At 52.3% G+C, this 22,422-nt stretch overlaps 1 protein-coding gene across 1 annotated transcript in view; it reads right to left on the bottom strand.

Moving 5' to 3' along the window:
* CDH22 (cadherin 22) overlaps positions 1–22,422 on the bottom strand; it is a 124,374-nt gene that overhangs the window by 37,952 nt on the left and 64,000 nt on the right. Inside the window, exons 3-4 of the mRNA XM_060032676.1 lie at positions 22,083–22,377; positions 9,017–9,136 (exon numbers count right to left, since the gene is read on the bottom strand). Coding sequence (XP_059888659.1) covers positions 9,017–9,136; positions 22,083–22,377 — 415 coding nt within the window. The remainder of the gene's footprint in view (positions 1–9,016; positions 9,137–22,082; positions 22,378–22,422) is intronic.

Here is a 22,422-nt window from a genome sequence, read left to right as displayed (position 1 = left end):
CAGGGATGCCCCCCTGCCAGCTGCCAGCTGATACGGAGACCCCTCCCTAGGCAGAGCCGGGCTCGTTCAAGTTCAGGAGGGGAGCGGCTGATGCAGAAGACACGGATATGGCCGCTGTGCAGGTGTGGGGCCCAGCAGCCACCACACACACACACACACACACACACACACACACACACATGCGCGCGCGCGCACACACACACGTGCTTCTATAGATAGGCTCACAGATAACGCACACAGATTCTATGCTACACACACACTCACACACACACTACTCTTTCACACATACACACAACTATCAGATTCACACATACACACTTTAAAACACACCTTCCCACACACTCGTACACATACACACACATACTAACACACACTCTCAAACACACACACGCAACACAAAAGCAATAGAATATAGACTATTTGGTTTACTAAAAAGAGGCGTAGGGTCTAGAACCAGGCGCTGTGTGACCCCCTGGGCTACCGATCCCACTTTGGGGGCTTCGGTTTCCCCATGTGAGGGGGAACCTGCAATAATTCTCTGCATGAGCCTGGCCTGTGTCTGATTTGTCTCTGGGTCAGTGGCGCTCAGCCCAGAGCCAGGCCTGGAGTGGCAGCTCGGTGAGTGTTTAACAAAATGAACTGGACTCACACCCACCCTCAAACACACTCACCTTGGAGTCACACTTACGTGCACACAAACACTGATATGTCTCACACACTTATGTACTACATACGTAACACACATGAGGTCACACGCGCACGCATAGCTACTGCACACACTTATTCCCCCCCGCACACCCCTCCACGATTAAATCATCCCCCTGCCCTGGGGGTCCCAGCCCCTTCCTCTCAGGCCTGGCCCTAGATTCTCTGTCCAGGCACCAGCTAATCGCTAATCAGACAATCCTTCAAGCTGTTAACGGAAGCGGGGGGAGAGGCGGCAGGAGTCGGGGTGGCCACAAGATTGATCCTGTGCAGGGGAAGCCTGGGCTTCTTGTCTCCCTGCCAGTGGGAGACCAGGGGGGAGGGGGAAGTGGATGAGCCATTCAGAGCCTCCCCCTCCCACCCCCCACCCCCCCGACCCACTCCAACCTGCGAGCACCAATGGTGACAGGTGGTGCCCAGGGCCTGAGCGCCAGGTGGAGTCACGCACCAGCAGCCCCATGATGTGCCCCATAATACCCAACCTCTCACTCCTGATGTCCCCAGACAGCCTCTAGATGCCAATAAAGGCAACGGAATGGGAGGAGAGGCTGGAGTGTGAGAGAGAGAGAGAGAGAGAGAGAGAGAGAGAGAGAGAGAGAGAGAGAGTGTGTGTGTGTGTGTGTGTGCGCGTGCGTATAGCTGGGGGAGCCAGGGGTGGGCACCTAGGGGGTGACCCTACTTTGAGGGATCCCATGGAGATATGGAAAGTGTAGTCTGTCTAACCAGGGGTCATACAGACTCTCTATCAGAAGCCTTCAAGACTCCTCAGTAAGCTCTCTCTTGACCCCTCCTCAGCCGGGACTGGTCTTTCCAAGGGCAGGGGAGACTTGGAAGCAGACGAACTTGGGATAAATCCCAGATCTGCCGTTTGTTGACCATGTGATCTTGAGCAGATCCCTTCACCTCTCTGAACCTCAGTTTCCTTATCTGTAAAATGGGACAATCACAATACCTCCCTAAAGAACAAGATTCTCCAACTTGGTACCATGGACATTTTGGGCAGGATAATTCCATCCACTAGACGCTGGCAGCAGCACCCTCCCTGCCCAACCCTAGTTCCAGACACTGTCAAATGGTCCCTGGGGACAAAACCGGTTGAGAACCACTGGCTCAGAGTTTCATCTCACGAGGATTGCATGTGACAATAACAACAGTAACTGACCCTGATGTGCATCTGAGTGAACTGCTTCATTTGATCTTCTCAACACCCCTGGGAGGAAGGTGCTTTGCTTATACCCGGTTTACAGATAAGGAGATGGAGGCACAGAGAGGTTAAGCACTGGCCCAAGGTCACACATGTAGGAAGCGCACAGTCAGGATTCCAGCAGGCACTCTGGGGCCAGAATCCATGCTGTGGACTGCTCTGCTGGACCACTGTAAGGACGGAGGGTCCCTGCCCAGCCTGCCTGGTATCCCCCCTCTCCCCCACCACCAGGTACAAGGGGAGAGCCCAGGCCTCTGACAGAGCAATGCTGTTTATGTGGTCCCGTCTCAGCTCATGAGACAGCCCCCGTGCTCGTCTCAGTCCTAATCAGGCAAGACATGCTTCCAATCACGCAGCAGGCCCCTTGTCCCTTCCCCCTGGAGCCGCACCTCAACACTGGGATTGTCAGAGGGATGCCCTTCTAGGGATGAGCATGGGGCCCAAGGCCTTGGCTGGTCTCTTAGCTAAGTGTTTGCAGTCCTGGACAGCAGGGGCTGTACTGGGAATGTGGGCCTGTCACGTCCTCTCCCCTGGGGGGCTGGAAGGAGAGAAAGAGCAGAAAGGGAAAAGAGAGGAGAGGAAGAAGGATGAAGGTGGCAGAGAGGGAAGAAGAGAGAGAAGAGACAGACAGACAGAGGGCAATCTAGTGAGGGGAAAGAGACAGAGAGCCACACACTCAGAGGCAAAGAGGAAGGGAAAGGAGGGGAGGAGAGGGAAAGGGAGACCCACAGAGACAGAAAAAGAGAGAAAGAAGGAGGGGAGCAGTAAAGCCAGAGAGAAATACACACACGCAGGCGGAGGCAGTAAGACAGAGATCCACAGAGAGACAGAGACCTGGAGAGAAACAGAAAGAGAGAAAGACGGGGAGAAAGCAAGACGAAGAACAGCAAGGGCAGCGTGAACAGAGCTTCTCAGGGACACCAGAGAGGCAGACGGACAGCAAGGGGTGGAGAAAGAGGGTGGGAGGGAGGAAGGAGAGGGTAGACAGATGGACTGACGGGGGAGTGATCACTGGGCCAGAGACGCGGTAGAGGGCTCCTGGTGTGAGCCAGGCAGAAAGGCAGGAGGGGTGCGGGCCAGTCGAACACTTACTACGTGCTAAGCTTTGTGCATGTCATTTACACCTAGGATCTCACTGATGCGGAGGCTGGTGATGGGATCGGGGCCGCTGTACATCTGTGAACCTGTGGACCAGAAGCTCAGCGACCCTCACTCTGAGGGGGCTCCGAGCAGGGGTCTGTACCCCTGTGGGTGAGGAGCCATGCTTATGTGGCTGGCCTCCTTGCTGCCCTGCCACTTCCAGCTCTAGGGGAACTGGGGACACTGAAGTCTTCTTACCTGGAAACAGGTAAACAGTGTGTGATTAGATGCCATCTCTGGGCAACTAGGAGGTTGGTACCCTGAGGCCATGCTGCCTCTGGACCCTGTTCCTGGGGTCACACCCAGTGATAGGTTGCTATGGTGATAGCTCCTGACGAAGGGTGCCTGCTGGGATCCACATCCTTGGGTCATCCCCTCCCACACTGCGTGCGACTTGCTTTGGCTAATGCGACGTTAGCAAGTGTGACAAAAGCAGAGGCTTGATCAGCCCTTGTGCACTGGGGCTCGTCCTCTTGGAACCCTGAGACCACTGTGCTGTGAAGAAGGCCAGGATGAAAGGCCATGTGGCAGGCCCAGCCATGCCAGCTGTCCTAGCTGACCTGCCAGCTGACTGTTGCCATGGGAGTGACCCCAGCAAAAGAACTGCCCATCCAACCCACAGAATTGTGACACATAATAAATCGGCGCTGTTTACGCCACTGTGTTTGGGGACGGTTTGTCATATAGCGGTAGATAGGTTAACAGAGAAATCGAGCTCCCTAGGCCGTCCCTCTTTGGGGCTCACTCACACAGCTGCGTTTCACTGCAGGGTCATCTGGCTGGAAGGTCCAAGATAGCCTCATGTCCCTGCCGGGCGGTTGACCCTGGCTATTGGCCAGACCTCTCTCATCCTCCATTGAGCTGGGCTGGCTTCCTTATATGGTAGTCTCAGGCCCATGTTCCAGGAGAGAAGAGTGAAAACTGCAAGGTCTCTTAAGGCCTAATCTGAGAATTTGCAGAACATCACTTCTGCTACATTCTATTGGCCCAAAGCAAGTCATAAGGCAGCCCAGATTCAAAGGGCAGGGAAATAGACCCCTCCTCTCCCCAGCACAGTCACTTTACCAAGAGGCAGTTCAGGGATGGCAGGAACTGATGGCATATTTTGCTATCTACTCTGTTCCACTTCCCACTCCTGATGCTGGGAGAAGCATATTGGAGGCTGGTGCCCTCCTGGGGGGCCTGGGGGAAAATTCCCAAATCAGCTGATGAAGTTGTTCTTAAACCATCTGGCTCTGAAAATTCACTCACTGACCCATTTATTAGACCCTTACTGACGGCCTACTATGTGCCAGGGCTACACAGAGTCAGATAAGAGGCACTTCGGGATTTTGAAGGACTTTGGGGTCAGACAGGTATGGATTCAAGCCTTCCTTCCACCATTTATACGTTATCTGACCTCGGGCAAGTTCTTAACTCTCTCTGTGCCTCTGTTTCCTATTCTGTCAAATGGGGATACCCAGTTGGAAGGGCTGTTAAGAGGGTTAAATGAGACAAAGCTTCCAGCAGCAGGTCCCACATTTTGGAGATGCCTTGATGATTCTCCCTCCTCAAGTCCTGGGTTGAGGACCTCATAAATCAGTTCCACAAGGGCTGAGATTCATGCTGGTCTTGTCCATCTATCATCTTATCTATAGGGTCCGGCATATAGCAGGTGTTCGATAAACATTTTGACTTATTGACCTACAACCATAGACCCTCTGCCCGCCTCTTGCAGCCTGGGTGTAGTTGTCTCTTTGTATTTGGCTTCTCTGCTGGAACAAAAGCACCATGAAGGCAGAAACCAGATCTAGTACATCACCCTGATCAGGATCTGGTACTTACAAAGGTTAGTTTCATTCCCTCCCAGGAAAAGCAAACATCTCTGGCTCAATTGAGAATTGTCAGCAGATATCTTGGAGTCTCTGAGAGAGAGAGGCTTTCTCTTCTTGCTGGGGTGGTGGTGAGCGGGGGCTGGTAATGAGAACCTGGCCCCGGCAACCCACAGCCTTGTCCTCAGCAGTCGTCCCAGTTCCAGCTGTTGTTCTCCCCGCCCCCGGGGAGAACAGCAAATGCTGCAGAAGGGGCCCTGGAGCCCAAGTGATGCCTCATTAGCCCGCAAACGCCATCCCTGTTTTCCCTGTTGGGGGTCTACGGGCAGGCCTGGCCTTTAAAACACACAAGTTAATTCTTCCTCTGGCACGAGCCTCGTGGCGCCCCGCCTTCTCCCCTCCCTCACACCTTCCTCACAGGCCCTGTTCCGGCTCTGCTCCCTGCTATCTGCACAGCGAGAACAGACTGTACCTCGCAGCAGCTGCTAAATATAGACCCGCATGAGCGGAATATTCCTGGCTGGGAAAATGGAGCTGGGGCTGCAAATGGCACCAGGGTGGCTCCTACCATGGGGCCGAAGGAAGGGGGAGGAAAAATCGGGTCCTTCCTGGGCAATGTCTACAAAGACCCTTCCAAACAGAGAAAGTTGATGGACCCTAGAAACAAGGACGCTGTTTGTGTTTCTTCACTTACCTCGCCTGGTGCCCACTTTCTGGCTTCTTGAGAACTGTTTCTGCCCTCCCAGGCTCCACGGCCTCCCATCTGCCACCCTCCTCCCGACTCTCTGCAGTGGGGGATGTTCTTTCTTAGAACCTGGCCATCCTTCTCACTCTGGAGTCTGATGCTTCATCTGCCCACCCCTGCCACCTCCCAGACTCAGTCCTGGCCCTTCCCTTATTTCTGTGTTCTGTCTTTTCCTCCCCACCTTAAAGCTGATCAACCCTAAGGACTTCACCTCCTCAGGTTGAATGGACGAAGGCTTCATCATCATCCCCATCATCCCCCTGGTTTACGTTTATGTACCACGTATTGCACTGAGCATGTCAGTATCTCTCCTAGATACGAAGTGGCTCACACCCTCACTTCATTCAGGACTCAGTCCCAACATCACCTCCCCGGAAAGGCCTGTCCTGATTTCTTTGTCTAAGTCCACTCTCTTACCCTGTTTATGTGTTTTTCTAGCACTCATTGCTACTCCACATTATGTTGTATGTTTATGTGCTTATTTTCTGTATTTCCTACTTAAATAAAAGCTCCATGAGGGTAGGGTGTTGGGTTTCCCTGCTGCTGCCTTCCTAGAGCCTAGAGCAGAGCTGGGCATGTACAGGACTCAATAAAGAGTTGCTGAATGAATGAATGAACTCTCCCACTGGATCCTCACGACAACCATGTGACATGAGTATTATTACCTCTGTTGTGTACATGGGGAAACCAAAGCTTAAAGAGCCTCAACTATTCTTGGAGCTTTAGGCCCATATTTCAGACGGCCCATCCTAGATGTTTCTTTCCTCCTCTTCTCTCATCTTAAAGCCAATATAGTTAAAATTGAATTACTTAGCTCTATATCAGATCCTGGAACACATTCAGTAATTCCTGTCCCTAGACAGTTTTCTTAATCCACGTTCCTCCTTCTGTTTCTGTAGGTGGTGCCCCTTCCCATCCTAGGTTCCAAAGTTAGGAACCCCCAGATTCCTCCCTGAATATAGTCCCGTACATGCATCCGGGCCTCCAAGGTTTGCCCTTTGCAGAATCTCCCTGTCATCCCTCACTCTCCCTCCTCAGTATCTCAACTAACCCTCTCCACCAATCCCGTATCATCTCTGGCTCCCTAACTAGATGCAGCAGGTTAAGGAGTCTGGGTGGGTGCTGAGAAAGGGCACAGGCTCTGGCTTCTGTCTTTCGGGGCTCTCTGTTGGGCACTCCAGGCTCCTGGGTCTCCCTGAATTCAGTTCCTGCCTCTGAGCCATGCTATACAGTGGCAGCCCGAGGGATCTTGTTAAAATGAAAACCTGAGCATGTCACTTCCCTGCTTAAAAGTCGTCAATGAATCCACAGTGTTGGTGAAGGGGAAGGGAAACAGGCTCTCTCGTAATCGGGTCTTCAGGAGTGTAATCTGGTACATTTCCTCATCATCTATCCAGATTCCAAACGCACTATGCTCTTTGACCCAGCTTTTCCACTTCCTGAAAATTATCCTGCAGATACATTCACACAAGCACAAAATGATCTCTGTATGAGGTTATGCACTGTAACACTGTTCGTCGTAGAAAAAGATTGGAAACAGCGTAAGTGTCCATCAGTAGGGGACTGGCGAAATAAATTTTAGTGTATCCACAACAGCTGTTAAATAGAAGAATGATGAAGCTCTTTATGTACCGATATGGAATAATCTGCAAGATGTATTGTTAAGCGAAAAAGGCAAGCAGTGTGTATAGTGTGTGTTTATAGCTACCATTTGTGTAAAAAAAAAAAAAACCCAAATACATGTACCTATTTTCTTGTACATGCATAGAACAGCTCTGGAAAGATACGCAAGAAAATTACATTGGTTGCCTTGGGGATACAGACTGGGTGGCTGGGGGACTAGAGGGGGTGAAGAATTTCCACTAAATACAAATTTGGACTTTTTGAATTTTGAACCTTGAAATGTATTATCTATTTTTTTTTTAAAAAAAAACCTCAATACTTTTCAAGTGAATGAGTTCAAGGTCTCATAGGATATATATACCAAGTGGCTACCTTTGGGGTTGCAATTACTGGGGATGAGGGTGGGAAGCCCTTTCTTCCTTCCTTCCTTTGTCTCTTTTAAAAAACATTTCTTTAATGTTTGAATGGTTTCTAAAACGTATTAGTTTCACAAGGAGAAAAAAATAATGCAGATATTATGTGTAAGAGAATGCAATTATAGACTGGAATCCTCAACCTCTCCGCCTAAACAAAACAAACACACACAAAAACCCCAAACCCAAATGCATCAAACACCCTCCCACCCCACCACTCTTAGAATAAAATCCAAGTGCTTCAGCCCGCCTCACATGGGGCAGTCAGGCCCCTGCCAGCCTCTCTACATTACCCCTCAACAAGCCTCTTCTCCAGTCCCGAGTTGCTTAAAATTCCCCTCATGCCTCAGGCTGTTCTCCTCCTCCCAGTTCTGCGTACACCATGCCCTCTGCCTGGAATGCCCTTCTCTGAATCTCGGTCTGGCCAACACTTTCTTATCCTTTGGAGATTGCTGCTCCCGCCTCCAAGAAACTTGCCTCCTGATTGCCCACACGGATGCCTGTCCCCCTGCCCCCACTGAACTGTGAGCCCCAGGAAGGCATGTGATGAACACTGTGTGGTGTCTGATGTCTCATCCCCTGCCTTCTCCAGTCCCTGGGACAGTGAGAGCACTGCCCTTGTCACCGGCAGCCGCTCCCAGCTGTGGGACCTTGAGTGAACCACTTCATCTCTCTGAGCCTCAGCCTCCTGCCTCTGTTCTCCCTGCCACTCTCACGAGGCCCCTCAGAGATGTACTCAGGTTCTAGCCCCAGAGTGAGGGACGTGGGGGACGGTGCGTGGGAGTGCTGCACCATTGCTTGGTGATGGCGGGGAGGGCAAGGAAGTCAAGAAGCCATCCTTTCCTAACCGTCTCGGCCTCGGTCTTCCCATCAGATACTTAACAACTGGCACCTGAACAGCTTTCACAACTGCCGAAAAGGTGCCTTTCACCGGCCGACGGCCGTCCCCCCTTACCCCCGGCCCCCAGCGACACTTATGACCATGACCGACCCCGTCTGGGCTGCGGACACGCCTGCCTCAGTTTAGCTCCAACGGCAAGAGGGGCCACTGAGTTCAGACCTCCGAAGTCCTTTCAGGGGGCCCATAGTGATAGCCTCCTGCCTTTTGGTTTCCTCACCAGTCTTGCAGGCGCCCCCCACTCTATTTTTTTTTTCTGCTCCTCGGTCATTCTCTCTTCCTACCTGGTCGCCCTCCCTCTGCGCGACCCTGGGGTCTCCTGGAGCCAGAAAGATGCCTCGGTATCCTCTGTCCACACCTCAGCACTGTTGGCTGGAACGCTGAGAGACTTCCGCCCGCCCCCTCCGGCACCGCCCCTTTCGCCACGCCTCTGGTTTCGCCCCGGCTCCGCCCCTTTGGCCTGGCCCCGCCCCTCACCGGTCTTGGGGTCCACGGTGAAGTGGCGCTCGCCATCCAGCACGCTGTACACCAGTCGAGCGCTGCTGCCGTACGTGGGGTCATCCGCATCCGAGGCCATCACCTGCATCACCGACGTGCCTGGGCCCGGGGGACCAAGCGAGACAAGGGTCAGCTGGGGCCGCTGTGCTCGTCCTCCCCCTGGCTCCCCACTCCCAGAGAAACTGGGAAAGGAGACCTAGGCCGGAGGTCACTGAAGCCAATCCCCTCACAGTCCTCATCCCCACATGAAGCCCCAACCCGCTTCCAGACCTGGGGCCTTCCCAGTGGCACAAGCATGACCATGGAGTCAGATCTGGATTCAAATCTCCCTTCGGTGGTTCCCAGCTGTAAAACTCTGGCAAGTGAAGACAGCCTCCCTGCATCTCAGTTTCCTCACCAGCAAAATGGGGACAGTCCTAGTCCTTGGTTCATGAGGGAACACCTTTTAATCTCCCAGTGCAGAACTCAGAGCAGTATCTCAGTGGGCGGTGGAAATGGTTATTTTCACCAATTAAGGTCATCACAGAGTTAGAGCTAACACTGGAAACCAGGCACTTTACTCCCAAAGCAGGGGTCCTTCTACCCATCCCAGCCCCTCCTGATTTCTCAAGGGAATTCTGCCTCCTTCCTCCCACATCCTAATCCCCCCAGCCCCGCCATCCCGCCATGGGGATGTGTGGGCATCCCAGAAGGACAGCCAAGTTCATTGGGGCTCAGGGGCCAGTGTCTCTTGGGCCCCAGGCAGAAGAGCAGCGGCCAGCTTTCCCTTTGGAAGTAGCTGGCTGTGGGTCCTGGTGCCCTCCTCGCCCCTCCTCCCGGGTGCCCAGACGGTTCCCGCCCCCGACACACACACTTCTCCTCATGCTCTGCACGTAGGCTGCTGGGGAGAGTATAAATTGGATAAAAGTCCATCAAACAGCGGCAATTAAGTTATTGATTTTCGACGCTGCCTCATTAAACTGGGAGCTCCTCTCGGCCTGTCCCAGAGATGGCTCTAATTTGACATCATGTTCAATTTGACAAAAGCAGGGCTTGGGATGTGAGGCTGGACAGGGTGGGGGTGATGGAACGGGTGGGGGCGGGGGTGAATGGAAGGATGGGCAAAGCTGTGTGGTCCATCCAAACCTTTCCAGATAGGAGGGTGTGAGATGCAAGACCCAAGAGGGAGTCTTGGGGGCTCAGGATAGGATCCAAGGGGGATGAGACTCAGACCTCACCTCAAGGAGATGCCCTCTTCTGGGTGCCCTGATGGTGAGGGGACGGGGCCCAGGCCTCCTGAGGTTCTGGGTAGGGCCCTCCTGGTGGGTTGGGCTCTCTGGGCCAGCGGGGCGGCACGCTGGGGGGTGACGCCAGTCCACTGCCTGGCTAATGAGTGGGGCTCTGCAAGTGCTACTGCAGCAATTCTGCTAAGCCCAGCCGGCCACCCACCTCTCCCGCCTCCAGCCCTCGATCACTCCAGACAGACACATGTATTTATTTTTCACTCTTTTGCATTTCTCATTTCCCTCTCCGTGTCCCCCCCGCCCCAGCCTCCTAAACCGGCCCTGCAATGCGCCTCTCTCTTTGGAGGCTCCGGCCCCCTATCAACCATGTCAGAGTTGCCTGCAGAAGCTGGGGAAGAGGCTTGGGCAAGCCCCCTCCTTCCTGATGCTTGGTACTCAGGGGTCTCCTATTCAGGGCAAGGGCATGATCCTAGGCGCCTCCTCTTAAACAGAGAGAGGAGAAAGAAATAAACCCTATTGAGCACTCCCTACATGCTTAGCTTCACCAGCCACTTAAATCCATCACCTCTAATTCTCACAGCATCTCTGAGAGGCAGAGTGGGCCCCTCTAAATTACAGGTGAGGAAAGGGGTCAAACAGGGGAAAAGACTCGACTGAGGGCACAGACTGAGGAAGTGGTGGGATTTGAACCCAGGACTCTCTAAGGCCAGAGTCCTCTGGGAGCCAGAGTCAGCACACACACACACAGTGACTCTGGATGGTGGCCTGGTGTACTGAATCACAGTGACTCTGCCGCTTATTAGAAGTGTGGCCTTGGGCCTGTCATGAACCCCATTTTTGCCTCAATTTCCTCATTTGTGAAATGAGGGTGAGAGTACCACCAAACTCCTGGGATTGGTTTCAGAATTCAAATAGGTTTCTGTATGCAGCACCGAGGACAGTGCCCATCCCACACTAAGAACTCGATAAACGCGGGTTGCTGTCCGCTCAGCAGACACTGCATGCCCGTATACAACGGCACAATCAAGCCTCCCTCACGGACAAACTGAAATGAGAGACGATACATAAAGCATCGGGCTCACGGTGGGTGCTCAATAACTAGTAGCTGCTGTAACAGTTATGAGAGAGGGTCTCCCTGTCACTCTCCTCTGCATGTTCCCCTCTCCCCCTGGGCAAGGCACAGTGCTAGGCGGAGTGACTCCCCAGGGACAAGGATGAGCTCTCTCTCTCTCTCTCTATCCCTGGCTGCATCCCTGGGACACCCACGGGGATGATGGAATCATTTCCCCGATCTGGGTTTCTTTATTGCAGCCGTTACAGTTAATGCCGACACGTGGGGATGGCAAAGGGTCAGTGATTCACCACTGATTCCCCAAGGCCCCACACGCCCTCCCACCTTCTTCACAAGTCAGGAGCTCCCCAGAATCCGCAGACAAAAGGGTGCCAGGCTTGTGGCCGCTGTAGGACCACCTTGTGCCGTGCCCCTAAGTTCAGCAGTTTGCATTTTGCAACGCGCCATCACGGCCATTCTCTCCTTCAGTCCTCACACCAAGTCTCTGATGTAGATGCAGGGCCATGCTGGCACGTGTTTAACCATTGGCTCTGGGGGATGGAGGGGTAGGGAGGAATTCCCTGCTTTGTAGTGTTTGCTGATTTCTACGGTGTAAATACTCTCACCATGGCCAATTTCAAGCTATGAATGTGGTATCAAGTGGTTCATAAAACTCCTGAAAATCAACACTTGGCTCTCGGGAGCTGATACGAGCCGACTCCAGAGCAATCCTGCATCAATTCCATTTTACAGATGAGGAAACTGCTACATACAGTGAAGGGTGACAATGTAAATTAATAATGAAACCCATTATTATATACCCTTATTCAATGATAATGATCGATTAGGTTTATTAAATAACTTCTTTGTGATACATGCTATAATAAGCCCTTTATGTATAGTATCTCATGGAATTCATATAATAGAGCCTTGAAGTAAGCTCTATTAAGATTTCCACTTTGCAGACGAGGAAACGGAGGCTGAGTGATGTTTAGTAATGAACCCCTTTTGCCTCAATTTCATCATTTGTGACATGGGGGTAATATTACTACCAAGCTCTCAGGATCGCTGTGAGAACTCAAATAGATTTCCTTGTTCAGCAGCAAGGACAGCCCCTGGCTAAATTCATCCGGCAAGGAAATAGGAGAGGCAGGATTCAAACCCAGGTCGATCTGATGTCAAAACACACATGTACCTTGCCTTATAAGGTTGTAGGAGAGGGGATCCGTAGGAGAAGTAGATAGGCACATGAGAGAAGAGTCAAAGAAAGGAGAGCGAGGGAAGAGCAGCAGAGGAACAGCAAGGAACTGGGCTCAGGATTCTCGCTCTCTGGCAGCTGGTTCAAGCCCAGACTTCCAGAAGCAGGGGTGGGATTGGCTAGAATGAGCCATTTGCTGTCCATGGTGCTGCCACCCAGTCCTGCTACGCGGGATCAAGGGCCTAATTCCAGGCTGGCATAGGAAGGGTTGCCCAAAGGATTCTCGGGTAAACAGCATCTCAGAGCCCAGGGCTCCATGTGGAATGTTGGCTATGAAAAGGCTGGTCCTTGGAGAGCACAGAAACCAGTGGTTCTCAACCTGGCTGCACATTAGAATCTCTTAGGAGCTTTAAAGTAAAACTGATGCTGAGCCCCCATCCCAGACCAATTTAGTAGAGCTCTCTTGGGGTGGAGCACAGGCAAGGGGATTTTAAAAGCTCCTGCAGTGATTCTAAAGTGCATTCCAGACTGAGAACTGATGCCCCAGCCTTTGATTGAACTGCTGAGCAAACTGAGTCACAGAGAGGCTCAATGACTTGCCCAAGATTAGGTTATTAGTAAGTGGCAGGAAAAGATTCAAACCCACAACACTGTAGCCAGCATGTCACCCTCCTGGACTCACTGTGCCTGTGCTGAGACCGGCACCCAGAAGGAAGCAGCAAGGATGACACAAGCCACCAAATCAGCATGAGAAGTTGGACACTCCTACAAAGAGATGCCCCTCACAACTTCATGGAGACTGGGTGGACTTTGGCATCAGAGAGTCCTGGGTTCAAATCCCACCACTCCCTCACTCTGTGCCCTCAATCAAGTCTTTCCCCCTGTTTGACCAGTTTCCTCACTGGTACTTTAGAGGGGCCCACTCTGCCTCTCAGAGGTGCTATGGGAATTAGAGATGATGGATTTAAGTGCCTGGTGAAGCCAGGCATGTAGTAGGTGCTCAATAAGAGTTTATTCCTTTCTCCTCTCTCTGTATGGTCAGAAGATCTCTAGGTCTGTGTCGTTGGCCCTGCGCAGGAGACCCGTGGGTACCAGTATCAGGAAGGAGGGGGCTTGCCCACTCCTCACTTCTAGTTTATCTGTTTTCTGACATGGTTTGTCATGGGGCAAGAACTGGAATCCATGCTCTGGCTCCCAGGCCAGAATTCTTTCCCTTCTTGTCCCTTTAACCCTTGCTGTCTGTGAAATCCAACAGAAGCCCAAAATTGGGCCCCAGGACCTCCAGCTGCTCAGGGAGAAGGTGATGTCATGTGGAGTGGATGTCAGGGATTGAAGACAAATTCTCATTCCAGCCCTCTCCTTGGCTCTCTGTGTGGCGGTGGGAAAACTACTCGGCCTGACTGGGCCTCAGTTCCCCTTCCGTAAAATGGAAACAACACTTTACCCTTCCTGTCTCCTGGGTGAGGGATACCCTTTAATAAGATGAAGGAGATGAAATGCTCTGGAAAAGAACAGAGTCCTCAACTAAGGTGACCAAGTGTCATGATTATGAAGATGTTTGTAATTATTATCATCCTGCCTCTTCCCTACCTCCCCTTGCCTCCCTGCTGGGCCTGGGGAAACCCTTGGCTCCCATTACCTTCTCAAACATTTATGAAACATGAGTCCCACCCCCTGCTGCTGCCGGAACTGTATGGAATGCTTTCTATTAAAAATTAAAAACCACTTGTCAAGTCCCTGGGAACATTCAGATTACACAGGAAACAAGCCCCTTCTCAAACTCCCCCCCTCACCATGCCCCTCCCAACTCCCTCTTTGCTCATCACTTACAATGCCAGCTTACTGGACTGGCCTCAACCGCACTTCCGGCTGCCCACCCAAGGCAGCCTAATGTAGATGAATGATACACAGGAGATTCAGGAAAGTGGCTGCATGGGAAGGGGAGGTCGGAGGATAGAGGGGGAGGAGGCAGGTCCACAGACAAGTGACAGAGAAGGAGGCATAGAGAGATGGAGCAAGAAAATGGGTCAGAGACAGAGAAACAAGGGACAGAGAGACAGAGATGCAGAGAGATGGACAGAGAGAAAGTGAGAAAAACAGAGGTACCCAGACACATAGGGAGAAATTAGGATAGAGACAGAGAGATGAGGGTAAGAGAGGCAGAGATATAGAGAGAGACAAAGAGAGAGAGAGAGTGGGACAGAACGAGGTAGCCACGGACTCACCCAGGCAGGCAACACTTGAGTGTGTGTGGATCTCATCTGTCCCCCTGAGAGAAGGGACTCCCCTACTATCCCTAACTGAGTCCCATAGGCTCTTCTATCCTCTCCACATTTAAACGGGACCCTCTGTGGAGTAGTCCGGTCACCTTGTTTGTTTGGGACAGCAACATTCTAAGTTTCTGCAGTAGCGTCCCTCTGCCAGTTGCAGAAAGCAAACAGTTTTGGCTTATAATTCAGTTCCATTCAGTCACCCAATATCTACAGAGCACCTACTATGGGCTAGGCCCTTGAGGGCAGGACGGTAGATTTGTCACCTTTGTACCCACTGCCACGCGGGCACAGGGCCTAGCATAGCGAGGGTGCTCGTGTTCGCTGAGTGATTTGTTCATGGAAAAGACAAAGAAAGCTATGGGACCGACTCCTGAGGGCCAGGGCCTCTGTTCTTCTCTGACACCTCTCTCCACCAGAAACCTCCTGTCCCACTTCTCCCCATCCTGGGTGGTGAGAGCCAGTGCCGTTGCTAGGCAAGGAGATATTGCACATATAGATCTTCCTGGACTTTAATTAAAAACATCTTTAGAAGTTGTCTCTGCAGAGGCCAGCGATTGATTCCTGGCTTGGGCCTGAGGGCTGTCGAGCCACACTCTCTCCAGCTGCAGATGGGACAATTGGAGGCTCCCAGCCAGCCACTGCCCTCCCCGAATGAGACCCCTGGGGAGCACACTGCCTCCTGCCCTCCTCCTTTCCTCTCTGCCACCCTCCTCCCAAGCATGGGACCTGGGAATCAGATAGTGTGCCTCCCGATTTTATTTCCCCTCCTCTCTTGAGCCTCAGTTTCCTCATCTGTAAAATGGGGGTATCAACACTTAACCCAAGAGAGTTCCTGGGAGGATGAAATGAGATTAGGGATGTGAAGGTGTTTTGCAAGCTGTAAAGTCCTGTGCACACTAAAGAGATAGTTGTGACTGTTTCCCATGTACACAGAGCCAAGTAGTTTAGGTTCTGATTCCAGGTTCTGGGTCTGGTTCTGGCTCCAGCTCTTAGTATGGAACCTCAGGCAAGTTACTTTATCTCTCTCTGCATTTTTCTCCTCATTGGTAAAATGAGGATAGAAATACCTGCCCTGCTTATTCCCCAGGACAGTGAGAATAAACGGAAATAGCTTTGTGAAAGCAGTGTTGGCCGATAGCTATTATTTAGTGAATGTCCCAAGAAGTGCAGACTGTACTACGAAAGTCTTTTTTCCATCTATTAAAGATGCTGCTCACAGAAGGGACTGGAATCCATGGGAAAGCAGCTGTGGCAGGGCCCCTGCCCGTTTCGACAGTCTGTTGAGCCCCAATCCCATGGTCCAGTAATGCCCATCCTATGGTATATGTACCACCACATACACGTTCTCCTTCACCACATTCTCCTTCCTTTGCTCCCAGCAGACATCACTAATCGACTGTGGCATTCTTTTCTGCTGAGCCCAAATGAGACCTCAGACTCCTCAACACAGCCGTACAGTCACTACCAGTCGATCAGAGTTGGCACCACAGATGAAACTGATCTGCTACCCCTTTGAGGTCAGTGGCAGTATCTTGCTTATCTTTGTATCCCCACATACCTAGCAGTGACACGTACAGGAAAAAAAAGAAAGTTCCTACTGTACACAGTAGGAACTATTATGTATTTACTGAATTAAACCAACTGCTTATTTTTCTATCCGCTTGGGGCTATATATATATATATAAAGTAGGTGCTAATAAGTGTTTGCTTAGTTGGGTGACTCATCTTTGCAACCCCTCCAGAGCCAAGTACACTGGAGGCCTTGTAATATAATGGGTGCTAATAAACATTTGTGGATTTAATTCAATTACTTATCTTTATATCCCCTGCAGTGCCCAGAATAAAGCAGTGGCTAACAGATGTGTGCTGGATTGAACTTCTCATTTTCGTATCCTCAACAGTGCCAAGTGTTTTGTCTTATACATAGTTGGCATTAATAAGTAGGTGGAGTTGAACCGGGCACAGGAGCTCTGTGAAATTCTCTTGTGGTCCACTGGTCGGGTTGTGACAGCCTAGGGAAGGGGTCTAGCCCCCCAACATCAGGAGATTATCTAGTCTAACTCTTCTCTACCAAAACTCACTCCCTTGTTGATTTCACCCAGTCTCAAACTTTAAATTCTCTCTCTCTGCTGATGACTTCCAGAGTTGTAACTCCAGCCCTGAACTTGCTCCTGACCTCCAGACTCAGAGATCCAACTGTCCCCTTGAGAACTCCACGTGGATTTCCAGTAGACATCTCAATCTTAATGTGTCCAATAATGAATTCCTAATTTTGTGCTGCAAACTTGCTCTTCCTGGATCATTCCCCATCTCAGCAATAGCAGCTCCATCCACCTAGTTGCTCAGGTCAAAAACTTCAGCATCATCCTTATCTTCTCTCTCTCTCACTTCCCACATCCAATCCCTCACAAACCCTGTCGGTTCTACCTTCAGCATACATCCAGGATCCAAGTCACCATCACCTCTTGCCCCCAAGACTGCAGTTGTCTCCTCGTTGATCTCCCTCTTCTATCCTTGACCCCTACAGTCTATTTTCAACATGGCGGCCAGCAAATCATCTTTTAAAAATCTACGTTGGATCATATAATTCCTCTGCTCCCTATCTCACTCACAGTACAACCAAGGCTTTCAATGGCTACAAAGTCCTATGTGGTCCAGCTTCCGGTACCTCTTCTGACCTCCTTGGATCCTCTCCCCCTCATTTACTCTTCTCTTCAGCCACACTGACTTCCTTGCTATTCCTCAGACATGACCAAACATTATTCCTCAGGACCTTTGCACTCGCTGTTCCCTCCGCCTGGAACATTCTTCCTCTAGCTTAGTGGTTCTCCAAGTGTGGTCCCTGAACCAGTAGCATCAGCATCACCTTTGACAGCATCTTTGTTAAAAATGCAAACATTTCTAGGGCTTCCCTGGTGGCGCAGTGGGTGAGAGTCCGCCTGCCGATGCAGGGGACGCAGGTTCCTGCCCCGGTCCGGGAAGATCCCACATGCCGCGGAGCGGCTGGGCCCGTGAGCCATGGCCGCTGAGCCTGCACGTCCAGAGCCTGTGCTCCGCAACAGGAGAGGCCACAAGAGTGAGAGGCCCACGTACCGCAAAAAAAAAAAAAAGCAAACATTTCTAATAGCCCAGACCTACTGAATCAGAAACCCTGGGGAGGAGAAGGGAGCCGTCTGTGTTTTAACAAGTCCTCCAAGTAACTTGGACGCACAATAAACTGTGAAAACTACTGTTTCACATAGCTCCTTTGTCCATTCCCTTGGTTTCTCAGATCTTTGTTCAAGTGTTCTCTTATAAAAAAGAAAGGCTTTCCCTGACCCCTCTAAACTAGCACTCCCCCAGTATAGCTCCCAATTCCCTTATTCTTCACAGTACTTACACCACAGGGTGCATTTATATGTTGACTTGTTTATTTCTTTCCTGTCTCTCTCCTTGCTCTAGATGTAGGCTTTCTAAGAAACCCCAATGCCTGGAACAGTGCCTGGCACAGAGTAGGCACTCAGTAAACATCTAGGCATGAATGAGCCCCCTCCGTGCTCAAAAGGGAATTTGGGGCCCAGAGAGGGGCAGGGACTTTCCCAAGGTCACGCGGGGGAGCCGGGCCTCCTGGCGGTCAGATGCAGGACCCGCTTCACCGCATTAGGCTCAGCATGGCTGGCGTGCCCCTCCTCAGAAGCATGGCTCATTGGATGCCCCCGGCACACCTCCCTTCCCTTTTAAGCTGTGAGTGGTTTAAATGGTGAGCGCTGCTGCCTTTCATGTTCCAGGCTGTGTCCCTTCTCCTTCTGATCTCGGAAGCCGCCCAGACCCTCGTGCTGCTTGTCGGCCCCACCCCGCTTAGCCCAGATCAGGAGGCTCAGTGATTGTGACTGATTTTCAAAGCCGCCTGGAGTCTCTGTAAGCATCCGGTGTCGGATTTGCCTCCCCTTCAAAAAGTTGCTCAAATGAAACAAACTAATTTAATTCCTGCTTCCTCTTTCCCCCTCCTGGGTTCCCCTGGCTTGTCCTAGTTAAGTCCCCACTTTTTCCTGAGCAGAAATGTCAGAGTCAGTGGACCGGGAGAGGAAGGTGAGGCAGGGCTGGGGTTCCTTGGGGCCGTGCTCATGAAGCTGGGGGCTGGCGCTGCCTCCCACTCTCTGGGTTACCGTGAATGAGTCCTTGCCCTTTTCTCGGTCTCACTTTCCCCATGAGTGACACAGGAACCTTGCTGCTCCAACAGCCTGGGAGCCAAGCCCAACTTGCTCAGTCATTGACTTGCTATGTGACTGTGGGTACATCTTCTCCTCTCTCTGAGCCTTGGTGTTCCCATCTGTTCAATGGGGATGTTGACATCAGTCCTGCCACCACTCGGAGTTGAAGTGAGTGAAGTGGTGATGGGCAAGCCAACATGGCGCATATGGGGCTGCACCTCCTTCTGGATCCCTCATCCCCATCCACTCTCCACCCCACAGCAGAGGGGAATTTCTAAAATGCAAGTTTGCCCATGTTACTTCCTTGCTTAAGCCTTTCCCAGGCTATGTGCTTCCCTCAAGTCCTTCGCATATGATTCCAGCTTCCTTCTCCAGCCTTATCTCTCCCGTCATCTTTCTAGCCTTTTCCATGCAGAAACATGCAGTTCAGTTTTGGGTGAAGAGAGACAGGGCCATGTCTCCTTCGGCCAGAGTTTGAGTCCAGGAGTGAGGGCTGCTGGACCTGGGAAGTCAGGGCTTTAAGCTACTTCTCACTTGCTGTGTGACCTTGGACTCCTGCTCTGAGCCTCAGTTTCCCCACTTGCAAAATTGAGTTCTAAGTGCTCCCTGGGTCTTTCCCATGGACAACCTCCAAATTTATCTCTCTAGCTCAGACCTTGCTGCTGAACCTGTATACTGAACTGCCTTTTCCAAGATCTCTCCTTGGCTTTCTAATAAATACTTCCAACTTAGCAAGTCTGAAACCAAACTCCTGATTTCCCTCCATCCCCCCAAAATCTGTTCCTCCCGCTGTTTCTCCCATCTCAGTAAATGGAGATTCCATCTATATAATTGCCCAGGTCAAAATCTTGATAGTCATCCTTGAATTTTCTTTCTCTCACGCCCCACATCCAATCTATTAGCAAATGCTTTCAGTTCTACTTTTGAAATATATCCAGAAGTTGACCTCTTTTCAATACCCTTACTGGTACCACCTTGTTCCAAGCCACCATCATTTCCTGCCTAGGTAACTGCAATATCCTTCTCAATGGGCAATCTGCTTCTGCCCTTACCCCACCTTCCCATCTAATCTTCATGGAACAGCCACAGGATCCTGTTAAAATTAAGTCACATCATGTCACTCTTCTGAACAAGCCCCTCCACTGACTTCCCAGCTTGCTGAGCCTAAAAGGCAAAACCCTGACTATGACCACGTGGCTGCGTGATCTGGTCGCTTTTCTGCTTCCCCTCAGAGGGAATTCAACCTTGGGACCTTTGCATGTACTGTTCCCACTGCCTGGAATGCTGTTCCCTAGGGCCCATGCCATCACTTCTTTCAAGTCTTTGCTTCAGTGTCATCTTCCCAGACCCATGATGTTAACTTGTTTCCTGCCTGTCTTCCTCGGCCAGAATGTCCGCTCTGTGAGAGAGCAGGGAGGCTGGTCTACCTTCTCCTCGCTGTGTCCCCAGTGCCTATGCATATCTGTTCAACGAATGAATGAATCCGTTCAACAGACACATAGCCTGTCACATGCACAGGCTATGGCCGTGCAGGGGCACACCTGTGCACGTGTGAGATGAGTATGCACAGCAGGCACATGTGCACCGTGAGTGTGTGAATGCCAGCCCACACCCACATTCACACCCTCGCCCTTCCCTGTTCTCCCACCATTCCTTCATGCTCACCATTTTCTCCGGTCCACTCCCTTCTCTTCCGTCACCGGCTGCCCACTCATTACCCACCAACCTGCCAGATCTGGTCCAATCCGGGGAAGCCAGGGCTGACTGCACTCTTCCCCCCAAACCCAAATTCCCCCGGCCTCTGCCATGTAGCTGCAGAGCTGGAAGGCCAAGTGAGAGGCAGTGCCAAGCCCTTGGCCACAGTATGTCAGCGATAGCACGTGTTCTAGGACCTAGGGCCACTGCTCCCTGTCCGGTCTGGCTTGCAGGTGACTTAGCCTAACGCGGTGGGGAAGGTGGCAGCTACTGGCTTGCCCCTCACGCCACGACTCCAGCTTCTACCAGGAGCCCTCGGCTAGGTGGGACCTTGATGGTCGTTCCACTACCTGTGGGCCCTACGGTGGGGGGAGGCAGATTCGTCCAACCTTTCCTTTCAGTGTCCCGCTGCTGTGCAGACGTGTTTCTGAGGATGTCTGGGTCTGAAGGCTTCCTGCAGATGCGTGTTTCGGTGTGCGTCCTGCCTTTTCTATTATAACTGTGTGTGTGCGGTGCCCCTGGTGTTTGCAGCCACACCTGGGAGGGGGTGGCTGAATCTGTGTCCGGGGGCTCGGCCACCTCTGTGAGCCTGTGTCCCCAGGTGGCTGGGTCTTGGTGTACTGGGGCTTCCTGTGGGCCATGGAGGAAGCTGTCTGGAGGTTGTCGCGTCTGGCTGTGCCCATGCCTGTCTGCGGCTACGCTCTGGTGAAGCCCGACCCCAGGCTGGTAAAGATGTCTGGCTGTGGCTTTCGCCTGTGTCTAGGCAGGTGTCTGTGCATAAGCTGTGTCCACGTGAGGGGCTGTTTCCTGGGTGACGTTGCACGTAGCTGTGTCTAGTGTGAGGGCGTGTCTGGTTGTGTGGTGGGGTCTTGTTTCAGCTATGCCCACTCTGGTTGATTTAGGTTGTAGGTGTGCCCATGTTCGGTTGTGCCTGCATTTGTGTGGGAGTTGCGGCCAAGGGCTGTGCTGTGTCTGGGTGAGTTGAAGTCTGGGGAAGGGCCGTGTCCAGGTGGACAGCCATGCCTGTGTGTGTGACTGTCCCGATGCTGTCCACGCATGGGGCCGTGCCTGAGCCGGGCCGTGGACAGGTGGACAGCCGAGCTTGTAAGTGGGTCTTGGCCTGTGCGATTCTGTGTGGGTGTATAAGCATGTCCAAGTACGTCTCTTTGTCTGCACGTAGGTCCATGTCCACACAGGGACTGTGCCCGTGTATGTGCCTGAGATCACGTGTGTGTCTCTGTCCAGAAGTGCAGCTGCGACTGCCCGGGACTGTGCCTGAGTCCGTGTGGGCACCTGGGCTCACACCTATACCCTGTCTCCCCTGCCCCTCCCCGCAGCAGGCTCCTTCTCACAACCTGGCAGCTCCCCTTCCCCCGTTCCCCGGCTCCCCGCGCCCCTCAGAGCCGGCAACCCACCTGTGGGTGAGAGCTCGGCCACGCTGCCGATGTAGGGGCCGTGCAGGAAGCGGGGCTCGCTGTCGTTGATGTCCTGCACCTTGATGATGAACTCCGACTCAGGCTCCAGCAGGCGGTTGGTGGCGCGGTCCCGAGCTTGAGCCCGCAGCGTGTAGAAGGTTTTCTGTTCCCGGTCCAGGCGCTCCATGGCGTGGATGTCGCCCGTCAGCTCATCGATCAGGAAGATGGTACCAGCGCCCTCGCCTGAGATGGTGTACTTGATGGCCCCGTCACCCTCGTCTGAGTCCGAGTGGATCTGGGGAGGCAGGGTGGAGGCTGGGGTGGGGGCTCCTCCTGGCGC

This window comes from Delphinus delphis, chromosome 15 (assembly GCF_949987515.2).
Source record: "Delphinus delphis chromosome 15, mDelDel1.2, whole genome shotgun sequence".
In the NCBI taxonomy this organism is placed as follows: domain Eukaryota; kingdom Metazoa; phylum Chordata; class Mammalia; order Artiodactyla; family Delphinidae; genus Delphinus; species Delphinus delphis.
This window is presented reverse-complemented; position numbering and strand designations above follow the sequence as displayed.